Source organism: Amia ocellicauda, chromosome 12 (assembly GCF_036373705.1).
Source record: "Amia ocellicauda isolate fAmiCal2 chromosome 12, fAmiCal2.hap1, whole genome shotgun sequence".
In the NCBI taxonomy this organism is placed as follows: domain Eukaryota; kingdom Metazoa; phylum Chordata; class Actinopteri; order Amiiformes; family Amiidae; genus Amia; species Amia ocellicauda.
The window spans coordinates 24,407,553-24,423,578 of NC_089861.1; the positions used below are offsets into that span (position 1 = coordinate 24,407,553).

The window sequence follows — 16,026 nt, forward strand, 5'->3', positions numbered from 1 at the left end:
CAGTGAATTGAGATAAACACAGATAACACATTATAAACCTTACAGATATTTCCACACTGTCATCGTTTTCACATCTATCACAAGTGAAGAACCTGTAATTATCTAAATATGGATGGAATTAACTGCCTAATGATAATAGGATCCCAGAGTAAAATGTATTTTGCAGTCTGACTTAGAGATGAGTTTTGAACAAGTAAAGATTACTTTAAAGTGTGCCAGCCTATTTCTGAAAAGACCAGGGGCCGGTTGCACTACAAAGGTCTTACTTTAAGTCTTAGTCTTAATCTAAGTCCTGTTAAATTGGACTTGCATAAGACCTCGATATAAGACCTAACCTGGGCTAGTCCTGGCTCACCTGATGTTGCTCAGCAAAGTCTGGGCATTTTTACGAGTTCAACCAGTGGTTTTTATACATATAACTCGCTGACATCTACGTTTAATAAGCCGCTGAGGGGGGACACGTCCTGCTTTTGCTCATTACATGTCTAACCCTATAGTTACCGGACAGCTTCTGCAAACCTCACTGTGCATCATCTGATATAATAGTTGATTAATGAATAATGAAAACTGCTCAAATTTAACTGAGGTTAAGTACAGAGTACCACAGGCATCAGTCCTCTGACCTCTGCTTTCTTCATTGTACATGCTCCCTTTAGAGCATTTAGTTATAGGGCCCCGAAACAGTGGAACGATCTTCCAGCCAATGTAAGAGATGCCCCCCCCCCTTAGCTTTTAAATCACGTCTGAAGACTAATCTGTTTAGTCTCTGTCTTTCTAGCACATAGTGCCGTTGGTGTGCCATGGACATGCAATGCACAATTTGGAGATGTCCTGCATTGCATGACCAGTATCTGAGCACTATTTCTGATCTTCTTGCTGCTGTAACAACCATACTGCCTGGAGGGGAAGCAACCGTTAGGCCTAGGCCTTAAGATTTATTTTCTCCTACATGCCATCCATAGGAGTTTTTGTTTTTCTCTCCTCTGTGCCTAATGGTTTATTTATTTAATGTTGGTTTATTTAGTTCAAGGTCTGTTTTTATTTATTTTCTTTTTACTTATTTTAATTTGCTGTATGTGTGTTGTATGTATACAACTCTATAAAGTGCTCTGTGGCTACCCTGCAAGGGGAGCTATACAATTCAAAATTGTTTGATCAATTGATTTATCATGTGTGAGTGTAAGCGTGGACCCTTGTGTCGTAATACTGAAGGGGCAACTGGAGCACAATTGTCAGGATTGTTTGTAGCCCGGAAGACTCAAAATGAGCTGTACACAGGAACAAAACAAGAAATAGGACAAAGTAAATCAAAAGAAAACATTAATAACTCGAAAACAAAACAAAATACACTCAATAAACAGAGAGTGGAATCACAAACAAACAAGTTGTTGTTGTTGTTGTTGTTGTTGTTGTTGTTGTCTTAGATTTGGGGTTTTAAGCAGACCCTCCCATTGCCCATCCACTTGCTCTGGCTTGTAACTCTCTCACTGCTCCTGGACAACAAAGCCCTTTTATATAATGTCAACACCCCTCCCACCAGATCATACCATTCTCTGCCAGGGATACAATATGTCCTTCACAGTAAACTCCCTCAGGAACACTATTACTGACTCCCCCTCTCAATACACATCACTTCTCTTTCCAAGCCTCCGATGTAAATTACCATACTGTGCATGTGCGCGCTCCCTTAAACATTACCTTTTACTGCGGGAGTTGCAAACAGTAATAAGATCTCTGAAAGAGTTTAATACTATCACACAACCCATTATCATTTAACGAGATTAACAAGTGTGCACCCTGTATGCGATGGCTTATATTTCTTCATGTAACCGGATAAGTCTTTTCTTTTGCGTTATAAACAAAACATGTGTTTTCATTTTGCACAGAAACAAAAACCAGCTTGACTTCATAACAGTGATAGCAATATGTGGCTACAGGAAAGAAGTTTGTGTATATGTTGCGATAGTCCTTTAGTGGACTAATCTGTCTAAAGTGAAGGAGGGGTGCCGTGTAATGGCAAGACAACACTGCTGTCAGGCGATTTCAGCTCCTTCACCGTGAGGAGCATTTGCAAACATTCTAGAAAGTGTTTGAAAGCAATTCTGAAGGGTGCCAAAAAAAATAAAAATCACACACATATATATCTCTGTATTTATATTTGTAGAGAGGAAGAGTTACAGTTCGTAAGCTTATTGATTATTGCTTCAACTTTGTGCTTAAAGTGCTTAAATACATATTTCAATATTCAGGTAATGTAATTTATGTAAATGTTTTTTATGAAAAAATATTATGGATTACATTTTACAGTTGACCGATATTTATAGTAAATTGTAATATATTTCATTTCTGTATAGGAACTTTCAGGGTCACTATCTCAATTGTTAGAATACAAACAACCCAAATACCCCCCCCCCCCACACACACATACACAAAAGGGTTTTTCCTTGTCTTTATCACTGGTACCCATAATGCTCTTGGAGATCAAAGTTCTTCTATGATCTCAGGGACTGCACTACCTCCTCCGCGGATAGTCGTGCCGCTGGTGTGTACCTCAGCATGGGTTCAATTACTTTTCTGTCAGTTTGGCTAAGACGGCCTAAACCAGGGGGAGGCCTCTTCAGTTGCATGAGCAGGGGCATCACTTGAAGGTTGTTTGTACCCCATGGTAACTCGTTTGTATATAACTGTATGAAGGTAATTCCCAGGGACCACACGTCCGACTGCAGCGTGGCCTCAGACTGGGTCAGTAAGCACTCGGGGGCCATGTAATATGGTGTGCCACCTTGAAGTCGGAGTACAATGCGTCCTCCCATTACAAATATTGTGTCTTTGACATGAGCAATACCCCAGTCAATGAGGTAGGCCTTCTTGGATTTTGCTTCGAGCTAAAAACAAACAAAAAATTAATTTGTTTTAAAAGTGAAAAAGCCCCACCGTGCAACAATTTACTGAAAAATCAAGAGTGAAGATAATTAAAAAGAAGATGATGATATTTTTAAAATTGCTATTTAATCTGAGCATGTAGCAAACAAATAAATGCAGTTGACATAAATAATCTTAAACTCTTAAATCTCACTGTCAAATTAATAATATATATGTGCGTATAATTGTTTCACACCTGGGTGAAAATGCGTGTTTGGAAAACTATTGTTAATGAGTCTCACCATCACATTGGCTGGCTTTATGTCCTGGTGGATGATGTGTTTAGAGTGAATGTACTCCACTGCCATGGCCAGGTCCAGAGCGATGTGGCTCTTGTCTTCTCTGGTCAGCTGATGGGTTAGAGAAACAGCAGCAGAAGCAGGTCAGTGTTGGGTCAAGGAGGCTGAACATGTGGCTCCTCTTGATTCATAATTCAGCATCCGATCCATTTCCTTACAGTTTATACCAGTGCTACACAAATACTCCATGTGACACTGATATCAGAGCCAGTAAGTCCTGGCTCGGATTACTCTTCAAACCCAGCTCTCACTCGCTCAGCTGGAGCATTCGCCCTAATCAGAGCTCAGTCATCATTTTAAACAGCTGGGGGACTACAAGGTAAAAATCAGATTATATCAGGGCCCTGACTGCTCCAACCCTATGTCAGCTGAGCTATTTAAAAAGTCAAATGAAGTAAATCATGAGACCAATTAACGAATTAACCCGAGAGCATGTTTGGAACAGACACCAGCAGGACAGTGGGGCCCCATGGGGAGCGGGGAGAGCGGGGAGAGCAGGGAGAGCGGGGAGAGCAGGGAGAGCAGGGGAGCCGGAAGCAGTTGAGAACACAAAGTGGAGAAGAACAAGAGCCGGTGCTGCTCCGTCTCTGGGTTCTCTGGGTTGTTCACAATGTTTTTCTTTTCTGTTCTCAATAGATATATATTTATATGTATACATGCAATCTCAGTATTTTGCGGGTGTGTTCTATGCTGCTGGGCCAATGTAAAAGAAAACAAATAAAGGAGCAATTGGTTGCCGAATTATACCCCGTACCTGTATTGAGAGGTAGTCTCCTTTGAGGACAATATGCAGGTCAGCACCATGGATGTATTCATAAACCAAAAGTACAAATCTCTCAGTCTTGGCTGCAGCAATGAAGCGCACAATGTTGGGGTGAGAGAGATTCCTGAAATTATTTAAGGAAAACAGTAATAACAAAACCCCCTCCATTAAAAGTCAAATGTCTACAGCACCCCCACATTCCCTCTCTTGTGTCAGTTGGGTTCTTTGAGGGAGGGGTGAAAAAACTCTTTATAGCTGGACCTACATTTTCAAGATGATTTGAGATGAGATCATTCTGATTTGGTACCATGATGTTCCCATCAGGGGTGGTGCTCGTTCCCCCACCCCCACCCGCAGATGCTGAAGAAGAGCCACACAAAGTGACTGTACTGTCTGTGGCTCACTGTGTCGAATACTTACCGGCACATAAGAATTTCTTGCTCAAAAAATGTATTGGCATCCGGTATCTTCTTTACAGTGACTGTCATTCCCTGGTATTTTCCTCGATACACTTTGCCAAACCCCCCAAAGCCGAGCTGGTCCGTTTCCTCGAATGTGATTGAGTTGTCATCTTCATATTCAATTGCTGGCACAAGTGCTGTGGGGAAACAAAACCAAAAGCAGATGTGCCGACCACAGGGAAAATAAAACCCAGCCGTCCATCGCCAATGTCCGCTTCATCCAGTACAGGGTGACGGCGAACCGGAGCCCAACCCAGACAACTGTGCCAACATGCCAGCGTAGGTTTAATCTGTACATTAATATTTTTTATTTAAAATATCTGAAAACATGAACGACATCCCTATAATGTCTTAAGCCTGGAGATTTAATGAAAGGGACTCTAGTCTACTTACTCAATTTACAGGGACGAAGTGGAGTCGTTTTAATTGGACGTGGAATGTTGTTATGAATTAAACTGCATGGCTGTGAATGAAGAGAAACAACAAGAAATATGTTTACCATTTTGGTAATGTGAAGAATGGTGCTACTCAACTCATATACTATAGCCAACTCTTTATTGGCCAAAACCCCCTCCACTGTGTCTGAGTAACTTTCCCTGTCAGGTTACACATTGGGAAATGGGTGGAATTCAACCAGATGAAAGCAGTGAGAAATGCCTGGTTGACCTGGGCTCCTTTCACGGCCCTCCTATAGCAGAGCCAACCCCTCTCACACCCCCTGCATGCCGCTCTGACCCCCCAGAGACTGTGCAGCACAGCGTGGCGCAGCTACAGGACTGTAGAGAGCCTCAACAGAGCCCTGGGGAGTGGAGGTTGCCCCACCCCCCCACACACTGGACTCCCCCTGGCAGGGTACAGATTACTATTGTAGCCCCTGGGTTCACCTGCACTACAGGCACCCGTTAACAAATCAGTGCTTCATTGATGTAAATGTACTTAATATATTAAACCTTACATTTAAATCTGGTTGACGAGTGGGGAAATCTGAAAAAGATAAAGAAAGGAAATCAACTAAACACAACACAAGAGAAGTAGATATTTAAAACTACCTAAATGGAACAAAAATGTATTTTTAAGAGTCAAAGCTGCCTCTACAAATTTTTATTTATTTATTTATTAGAAGACACCCTTATCCAGGGCGACTTACAAGATATAAGCACAATACAAAGTGCAAAACTACAGTGCAGTTCAAGGCATAAAACATTACAAATTCCAATTTACAAATTACAGTGCAATTCAAACCATAATACATTTACACAAGTGTATACAATATATGAGGTCTTACATCCTGGATTGTAAAAGCCGAATGCAGACAAGATGTTAGATCACAGTCAAGGGCCAAGAGGTAGGGAGCATAGTTGAAATCAAAATAACATACGAGTACTAGTGAAGCTAGGCAAGTAGTATGAAAAAAAAGGTGCAATCTTAGAGAACAAATTACTAAGTCTGAAAACATGCATCTTGAGTAATCGCCAGAAGGTGGTCAGGGACTTTGCTGTTTTGACTATTGACTGAAGTGGGTGATTACTTATGCATTCAATTATTTTCTGATTTGTATTTGTAATTACTGAATTAAGAACACTTTGCAGATTATATTTTTCACTTTGACATTATGGATATTTTCTGTGTTGATCAGTGGCAAAAACGCCTGATTAAATCCATTCTGATTTAATGTAATAACACAATGATATGTGGAAAAGTCCAAGGGGGGTGAATACTTTTGAGAGCCACTGTATGTGCTTCAAATGATGTAGTTGGATTATTTTGTACTATGTATTTTCAATACATAACATAAATGTATGGATTACAGATGGAAATATCGTAAAACATATATTCCAAGTATTTTAAATACATGGAACAAACAAGTTTGTTATATCAACAATATAGAGATCATTCATCAACTGCCATATATTCAAAATATATTTGTGTCTTAACAATGTAATTTAATTTCAGAGTGTTAACTCCACAAGTTTGTGGTTAGTTTAGGCCAGGGGTAGTCAATTATTTTGTGTCAGGGTCCAAATTTCTTGGTCAAGGTATAGTCAAGATCCAGACATCGGGGGGGTCACACCTTAATGCCCCTTTCCAACACACGCAAAATTCTGTGAATTAGTAATTTACCCCGTTGCTTATATTTAGTACATTCATTTGACAAAGTACACAAATAAAATGTTTAAATAAATGTATATATTAGTATTAAAATGGTTTCAGACCACTTACATTTTTATTATTGTAGTCATATAGATAAACATAATAGAAACTTTCAAGCATTTTGTGTCTTATTAGATTCAAGTATTTACCCTTTGCCTTTGTCCCACCGTGCACTGCAGAAAATTAGTGTTGAAAAATGAGGGCAAAGATGATTGAGTAATTCAGGGTGGGGGGTCTGGGGGTTCTCCCCCAGAAGATTTTGAAACTTGAGACCTGAAATGTGCGATTCTCAGTCATCAGCTAAAAATCAACATGAAATCAGGCAGCTTTGGAATCAAACATATCTTTATTCACATATTTAACCACATATCATACAGTGCATCCGGAAAGTATTCACGGCGCTTCACTTTGTCCACATTTTATTATGTTACAGCCTTATTCCAAAATGGATTAAATTCATTATTTTCCTCAAAATTCTACAAACAAACCCCATAATGACAACGTGAAAGAAGTTTGTTTGAAATCTTTGTAAATGTATTAAAAATAAAAAACAAAAAAAGCACATGTACATAAGTATTCACAGCCTTTGCTCAATACTTTGTTGAAGCACCTTTGGCGCCAATTACAGTCTTTTTGAGACTGATGCTACAAGCTTGGCACACCTATTTCTGGGCAGGTCCAGAGCGCTCTGGAGCAGGTTTTCATCAAGGATGTCTCTGTACATTGCTGCATTCATCTTTCCCTCGATCCTGACTAGTTTCCCAGTTCCTGCCGCTGAAAAACATCCCCACAGCATGATGCTGCCACCACCATGCTTCACTGTAGGGATGGTATTGGCCAGGTGATGAGCGGTGCCTGGTTTCCATCAGACATGACGTTTGCCATTCAGGCCAAAGAGGTCAATCTTAGTTTCTCATGGTCTGAGAGACCTTCAGGTGCCTTTTGGCAAACTCCAGGCAGGCTGTCATGTGCCTTTTACTGAGGAGTGGCTTCTGTCTGGCCACTCTACCATACAGGCCTGATTGGTGGAGTGCTGCAGAGATGGTTGTTCTTCTGGAAGGTTCTCCTGTCTCCACAGAGACACGCTGGAGCTCTGTCAGAGTGACCATCGGGTTCTTGGTCACCTCCCTGACTAAGGCCCTTCTCCACCGATCACTCAGTTTGGCCGGGCGGCCAGCTCTAGGAAGAGTCCTGGTGGTTCCAAACTTCTTCCATTTACGGATGATGGAGGCCACTGTGCTCATTGGGACCTTCAATGCTGCAGACATTTTTCTGTACCCTTCCCCAGATCTGTGCCTCGATACAATCCTGTCTCAGAGGTCTACAGACAATTCCTTGGACTTCATGGCTTGGTTTGTGCTCTGAACTTATATAGACAGGTGTGTGCCTTTCCAAATCATGTCCAATCAACTGAATTTACCACAGGTGGACTCGAATCAAGTTGTAGAAACATCTCAAGGATGATCAGTGGAAACAGGATGCACCTGAGCTCAATTTTGAGTGTCATGGCAAAGGCTGTGAATTATGTACATGTGCTTTTCTTGTTTTTTATTTTTAATACATTTGCAAAGATTTCAAACAAACTTCTTTCACGTTGTCATTATAGGGTATTGTTTGTAGAATTTTGAGGAAAATAATGAATTTAATCCATTTTGGAATAAGGCTGTAACATAACAAAATGTGGAAAAAGTGAAGCGCTGTGAATACTTTCTGGATGCACTGTACCATATACCAAATACCATATATTCCAACATTATATATGCAAACTAGACGCGGTTTCTGGTGCTGGTCAATCACAGATATGTTTCGGTGGGTCTCTGTAATTGAAATAGGTGAGGATGCACAATTCCCGGTTCGTGCGCTGCTAGAAATATGCGTCTGCATTGGAAATCATTTGTTTCCACTGCTGATGTAGGAGTTTCTAGGTGAACACAAGCTATGGCACCATGACCCCTTCCCGGTCATGTGTATGCACTTTTATATTTTAGAGGCAAGGTTGACATATGTCCACATGACAAACGATGCACATTTTAGCTGCTTATTTATAGAAATCAGGAAAACCGAATACCTGTATTTGTTTGGTGTTTTTGACAGTACATAGTGCCGCTCTTGCCCCAGTCCAGAATGTGCACAGGGACGCTGAACAGGGAATCTGCACACAATCAACTCACTGACTAACTAAAGGGAACACTAGCTCTATATAGGACATCCATATTAATACATAACATCCTATTGGCTAATAACCAGGAATTCCTGCGACTAGGTTCCACACTATAACAAGCACTGAGTGCAACAAATCTCCATAACATTACATTTAAAAATATATATATATTTGATAATAAGGTCATTAAAATTATTCTCACGGTCCAGTCAAAAGTGTCTGGTGGTCCAGATTCGGCCCGCGGGCCGCCTATTGACTACCCCTGGTTTAGACCAAGTGGCCAGAGTGGGGTTACATATATGTCAGACTTCCCTGAGAGTAACAGGATTGGTTGCAGCCTGTAGCCCAGCCCCTTCCTTACACACACGCTCTGAGAGTGACACAGCCACAAGGTATTGATTAAAATTTGGAAAATAACATGGGAAATAACACAATAAAAAACACAAAGGTGGACATGAAGAAAGCCCCTTAAGTCATATACAGCAACATGCAGGAAGCTAACAGACTTATTTGGTAGTAGTGCTGCTATGCCAGCAACGTCCAAGTCGAAGAGGAGCTGCATCCCGGGGCAGTTCAAACTAGAAACTGAATAAGAACTACATAATACACATTTCATATTTTCATAATATTTGTACTATGCACACCTGAGCAATTTATACATTTTTTTAACTAGAAATCTGAAATTGTAATACTTCCTGTAGTATGCAGCATTATCGTTATTGTGTATGGTCCTCTAACACTAGAAACACCGACATTTCAAACTACCTTTAAGTGCCATAGCTGGTCACTGTGACCGATAGCTCTTTAACTGCTGCAATATGACAATCAAAGGCAAACCATCGTATAAAACTCAGAAGTTTTATTCATGAACTTCAAATCCAACATTTACATAGCGCAAATGTAGTATTTAAATTGAAATATGAAGATAAAACATTAATATTATTGCTATATATAACAACGCACTTTTTTCTAAACGTGCACACTACAGTCAAAACATGAATAACTATATAGCCTACAATAAACAAAAAGCTCAAAAACAGCATACAATAAGAGAATGAAACAAGTGTAAACGTAAATATTGGAATAGTGGTCAAAAGCAATATTTTATAACTATTGCATTTATCAAAACATAATTGTACACTGAAGTAAACATTTTCAACACCATGTAAACTTTGTTTTCAACATGCACTGCTTTTATTCACTGTAGCTTTGTATTTCAAGAAGCAATTTACTATATATAGCCTGCATACCTGACAGCTCAGGACAGTCCACACTTTCCCTGCATGAGCTCGTACCTCACACTGCATTTTGACAGCCCTCTCTAGGTCAACTCTTTTACTCCAGGAAAATATAGCATTGCAATAAATGCTCCTCCGCTGATAATATCATCATTATTCTGCATGCGATGTGCTGCGCTATTGCACTGTAGCAATCGTGTATTGATCAGTAGAGTAAAAGCACTCGGTGTAGAATATAGTATGTTGTCTTATGGTTGTTTGGCAACCGGTGCACTGGTAGTGCTAGAGAGAGGGTGGTGGAGGATTTTCGGGTACAGAGGCTGGAGGTGGTCGAGCGCATAGTGTGAAAATAAAAGGGACTTACTTGCTAACCCTGACTGGTTATTTCACACCCATCCAGAGATTCTACACTTGGTGCCATTTGGACCTGGCGTTTCACTCGCAGTGTTTTCACAGCACTGGCACAAACCCATGAATCATCACTGTCATTCCCATTATCACTGATGCCCCTGAATCAGTCATGTTCATATACACGGCATGTCCAAAATGAGCTCTCTTCAGTCTCCATTACGAATCCATGTTTATTTGTGGGTAATCACTATATCAACTCAGTCTGACTGCAGTTGTAAGAAAACACCTGTAATGCTGTACAATGCGTGTGTTTTTCAAGCACATGAAAAACTGTAGACAGGTAGAAATCATCACTTGAGTGCCAGACTGACTGTATTGTAAAGGAGAGGTGGGATTATGTTTTATATTTGAGTTATTATGTATTTAAATGACCGGTCAAAATAACCAGATTTTGGCTATTCTAGGTAAATGTGTTTATAACTTATTTATTTTTGCGTTTATCAAACTGTAGGCATGTTTAATACATACATTTAGGAAAAGTCACAAACGGGTATGCGCAGTGTATTTAGGAACACAGAATAATTCAAATTTTAATAACCAAATCGGTCAAATTGACCGGCTCGGCGCTTCTAGTGCTAATGATAATTACTTTTGGATATGCCTATTTAGGTGGAAATCTGCATTACATTCAACAGATTAATGTTGGGCAGTTGAGTATCCATAGGCGGTTGTGGTGGGCCAGTCTGGGTCAAAGTCCAGTGCTATTTTTTTGTCCCAGTCCGTCCCTGCAGTGAGGCAGTGGCGCCAAACCATTGCACCACCGTGGCAGCCTAGATTTAATGTGCTTTAATAATTTGGATTTCAAAATCTCTGAAAACATGAATGGTCTCCTGTAATGCCTTAAGTCTTGAGATTTAACAAAAGGGACATCCTCCACTCCCCAGGGCTCTGTTGAGGTTCTCTACAGTCCTATAGCTGTGCCAGGCTGTGCTACACAGTCTCGGGGGGGTCAGAGCAGCGTGCAGGGGGTGTGAGAGGGGCTGACTGTGCTGTAGGACGGCTGGGGAAAGTCTACTTACTCTGTGTAGGCAGACAAAGTGGAGTCCTGTAAATGGGATGTTGAAGGTCCTTAATTACATTCCGTTGCTGCAAAGGAATGGGAAAAATATATATATATTTACCACTTTGATTATAGAGAAAATGTGAAGACCAGTGCTACTCAACTCAATAACTTAAGCCAACGCAGTGAGAAAAGCATGGTTGAACTGGGATTCCCCTGAACTCACGCCAGGTGCAGCTTCAGGACTGTAGAGAGCCTCGACACACTGGACTCCTGCCTGGCAGGGTAAGGATTACTGATGTAGCCCATGTGTTCACCTGCACTACAGGCACCCGTTAACAAATCAGTGCTTCATTGATCTGAATATACTTAATATATTAAACCTTACATTGACATGCAGTTGACGAGCTGGAACATCTGAAAAAGATAAAGAATGGAAGTCAATTAAACACAACACAAGATACATGGATAAATAAAACGTAGGGTAGCCTTTGTTATGTGAAATTAAGAAACGGTTCCACCAGAGGGTGATGGGAAATGATCTTTTACCCCAGAAACACTTGTATATTTCAAAGTCACCGATAGGTCCCTGCGGCAAGTCAGTCACTTGGACCGCCTCCTGCTCCAGTTCAAGTACACTGCACACAGGAACAATGCCCTTTTTCAGGAGCAACACTGAGAGTTGGGGGGATTGTTCCTTCATTTCAGATATCCAAGGATGCATCTGCAACTCAATGTTATCTTTCAATTTTTAAACAGCTTCCCCAGAGGGTGATGGGAGACTGTGTACCCACTTCATCATTATAGTGGACATATTGGCAGAGACACCCCAGAGAACACAATGAACAGAGGATACCACTGTCAAGGAGGTCACCGTAGGTGTCTGGACATAAGGAGCAGCGAACTCCACCTGCTTTGACGGTCAGTAGAACCCCAGCAGACCACACAATGGACAGAACAGCACTCAGGACATTCAGCCTGCAACAGAGTAAACTCAACCCACCCAACGCTCAATATATCCAATACAAGGAGAGTAGAGAACAGGCTGAATCATGGATGGAGCTGTGCTCATCACATCCAACCTCTAACAATGCATAAAGATATGCGGCATAGCCCAGCTCGCTGCAGCACAAACCTCAGACGGGGGCACCCAGAAAAAGTGAAGCAGCCATTCCCCATGTGGAATACCAGCCGCTGTGGCACTGAAAGGCTAGTCGACTCATAAGGCAATGGCTTCCACAATCCAGTGAGACAGGCAATGTTTTGACAAAGCCTGTCCCAACACATGATCAGCATGACAGACAAACAGCTGGCCAGTCTGCCGGATGGTGCACATCATATCAACATAATATGAGCATGTAGGGTCGAATGGCCTCCTCTCATTTGTAAACTTTCTTATAACACTGCAATGCCTGTACAGGGCAAAGCAAATGCAGCCGACGCTCCTCCTGTTAAGAGAGGACCTGTGTTGACATGGGACGGGGGATGCAATTTTAGGAAGTTAGGACACAGGAAGTGCATGCAACTCCTCCACCCTCTTAGCTGAAACTGAAGTGGCTCAAAGGGTGCCTTGGAAAGTGCCTCCAGCAATATATCAAGGAGCCACGATGGAAGTGTATGACACACAGAGGGGCGATGCCGCCAAGCCCCTTTAAAAAAATTGAGAGGCCAGGAAGTGAGATCCCGCCAACTCATCGTCAATGCAGTCATGGCAGGAAGAAATTGCTGCCAGATGTACTTTGATTGTGGACACTGATTTCCTTGCGTCCAGCAACTCTTGTAAACCTGCAAAATGACCACTATAGAACAAGAAATATGGCCATGGCAATGGCGCACAAGGTTGAAACTCATGCCATTGGTAGGTGTACTGAGACCGTGTAGATGAGGCTCTAGTGCTCTGCAGGGTGGAGACCACAGCATCAGCCAGAAAGTCTACTTCCAGAAGGCTGTTAAACTCGTGAAGGGAGATCCAGAGAGGGCAGTGTGTTGATTATTACAAGGCAAAGAGATCTGCACATGCTTTGCTGAACCAAGCCTATATCAGAGACATCACCTATGGATGACACCCCCTGAAGATGAGGTCTGCTGCTGGGTTCTGATCCATCACTTTCTGTCCCTGTTAGAGTACCGCAAAGAGGGGGACGAGGAGGAATAGGAGGATCCAGAGATCACCACCACTGAACTCTCTCGGGTGATAAAGAGTCTCAATTCTGGAAGGACACCGGGTCCTGATGGGATCCCTGCTGAATTCTATAAGATCTTTTGGGAGGTGCTTAAGGAAGCAGATCCTAGCAGATCCTGTATGGACCAGCCAGAGGACAGACATCAACTATTCTGAGATGCTGGTGCCATATTGTCTGCGCAGTTAAATAGGCCTTGTGGGAGGGACGAAACATTGCAAAGAGGGGTTTTGTCCTAGTATGAGATCATGTCAATCTGGAGATCCACCAGAGGGGCAAGGAGGAAGCCTTGAAGAACTGGAAAATTCAAGATCTGGGGAAGCTCAGGATCCCATGATGGGACCCCACCAAGAGTGTTTTTACTCTTTTACTGATAATGATTTCTTTTTAAAAATATGTTTTAATTGTTTTTAATGTATTTTGGAATTTGTTTTCTGATTTGTTTTGTTTTTGGTTTATTTGTTGCATTTACCATTATTCTTTCTTTTAAAATGCATTAGACAGTTTTTGCTTGGTTCTTTTGTTTTGTCATGTTTTTTTGTCTAATGCATTTACCGTTCAATGCAGCAGATTGATATTTTGATTTGAAAAATTAACTTTTGCACTTGTCTTGTTTTAGGTATTTCTTGCTTTAATTTAATGCACTTAATCACTTTGTTTTGTGTTCTTGATATAATTTATTTTAATGTTTTAGAAATTATTTTAGAATTGAATAAAAAAAGAAAATGTTTTTTTAATCATAAGTATTAAAATTTTGTATGTTTTTATTTTGCAATTGTAAAATACCAATAAACAGTATTTTACTAGTCAATTCAACCTCAGCAAGTTTCACAGAGACTTGAGCTCAGCCACACATCCCTTAAAAGAAGCTGCGTTGACTCGATGGAGGCCGTCAACTGGACAAAAAAACAACGCTGTAGACAGAAACGGCTCGGTGGGGGTCAACCATCGACTGAGGTAACTCAGCGTTGGTGGAGATCTCAAACGAAAGACACTGTCGATGTATGTGGAACATGAGTGTCACTGAAAAGGCATAGAGATGTTCCTGTGTGCAGTCAGTCACTTGGCCCGCCTCCAGCTCCAGCTCAAGTACACGGCGACTTTGAAATAAGGCTAGTCAAATGTTTCTGGGATAAAAGGTAATTTCCCCATCACTCTCTAGGGGAAGTGTTTTGACATTGAATGCTAACTACCTGAACGGTAGATGATGTACGATCCCAATATTTGTCCAATACCACAACTGCCCCCTTTTCTGTACATTTAAAATACATGGCATAGATTTTAAATATTTTTTTCTTCATACTTTGTATGTTTTTGTATGCAAAATAAGGAGGGGGGTTAATCAAATTAACATTCTCCTGTTTTGAGTTCCAGCCAGCTCACATCTCCTTATTTGCTATAACAAATCAATTGACTGGGCTGAATTGCACACTGATCTCTCCTGGCCCCTGATGGCTTGTGTTGGATGCAATATGTGAAGTTGATGGCCAGGTCTAAAGTCCCAAAAGCAAGACAAAATGTGGCAAAATCCTGAATAAGCACAGAGTGAGAAGAGTGTTACAGGGACTGAGTGATTGAGAGGAACAGAGAGCTCCTGTTGGAACAAAGGGCAGAAGACACTGAAGGACCCCCCAGGACTGGAGTCTTCCCCCCTGCCCTTCTATATGAAACACTGTATAAATTATCTATATACAGTATTTGTATGTCACTATATACGTGTCACAAATATATGTGTATGTCAAGTTTATAACAAACAACAACAAAATAATAATAAAGATACAGATTAAATCAACACACCTGTTCTTCTGTTTGCTTCTGGAAGTGTGGGCAAACCTGGACATAAACTGTAAGAGACACAGAGAAACTTTGTCAGTGCTGCACTGTCAACAGCCTTCAATTAAAACCATTGATCATATTTTCAAATAATAATATATTTAAGACATTATTATAGATGTATGACTAGTGGGATAATTCTCACACTGGCCCAAAAATGTTCACGTCAGCCTATTGCAGCATTTTTAAAAGACAAAAATCAAACACCAAACAGACCAAAATAGGACAATGGTAGCACTGAATTTATAATTATTAATATTATTTTACTAAAATTGCAACTCTGACATTTCCGCACAGCTTTGTTAATTCAGCGTGATGGTAAAAGATGTATAACTGTGGCCCACTGAACTTTATTTCTGTGCCGTTACTGATGTTCAGGAGTTCAGACAACCCCAACAGACTTGTGTAATAAAACACAAAACAATGTCAAGGGGTGGAGGGGAATCAGGGTCAATGCAAAGACTAAGTCACAACCTAAATTAACTAGACAAAACATTTCCTGATAATATGAATATGAGGGGGAGGAAGGAAGGAGGAAGAGGAGGAGGAAGAAATAAAGGAGAAGGAGGAAAGAGGAGGACAAATGGATGGAGGAGGAAGGAAAGAG

At 41.0% G+C, this 16,026-nt stretch overlaps 1 protein-coding gene across 3 annotated transcripts in view; it reads right to left on the bottom strand.

Moving 5' to 3' along the window:
* Positions 1 to 2,139: 2,139 nt before the first annotated feature.
* Positions 2,140 to 16,026, bottom strand: part of LOC136764656 (uncharacterized) — a 65,846-nt gene continuing 51,959 nt past the window's right edge. For all 3 annotated transcript variants that reach the window (XM_066718887.1, XM_066718889.1, XM_066718888.1), the window contains exons 17-25: positions 15,384 to 15,430; positions 11,795 to 11,823; positions 11,426 to 11,492; positions 5,401 to 5,429; positions 4,839 to 4,908; positions 4,405 to 4,582; positions 3,976 to 4,108; positions 3,165 to 3,272; positions 2,140 to 2,885 (exon numbers count right to left, since the gene is read on the bottom strand). In XM_066718887.1, the coding sequence (XP_066574984.1) occupies positions 2,493 to 2,885; positions 3,165 to 3,272; positions 3,976 to 4,108; positions 4,405 to 4,582; positions 4,839 to 4,908; positions 5,401 to 5,429; positions 11,426 to 11,492; positions 11,795 to 11,823; positions 15,384 to 15,430 (1,054 nt within the window). In that variant the 3' untranslated portion in view covers positions 2,140 to 2,492. The remainder of the gene's footprint in view (positions 2,886 to 3,164; positions 3,273 to 3,975; positions 4,109 to 4,404; positions 4,583 to 4,838; positions 4,909 to 5,400; positions 5,430 to 11,425; positions 11,493 to 11,794; positions 11,824 to 15,383; positions 15,431 to 16,026) is intronic.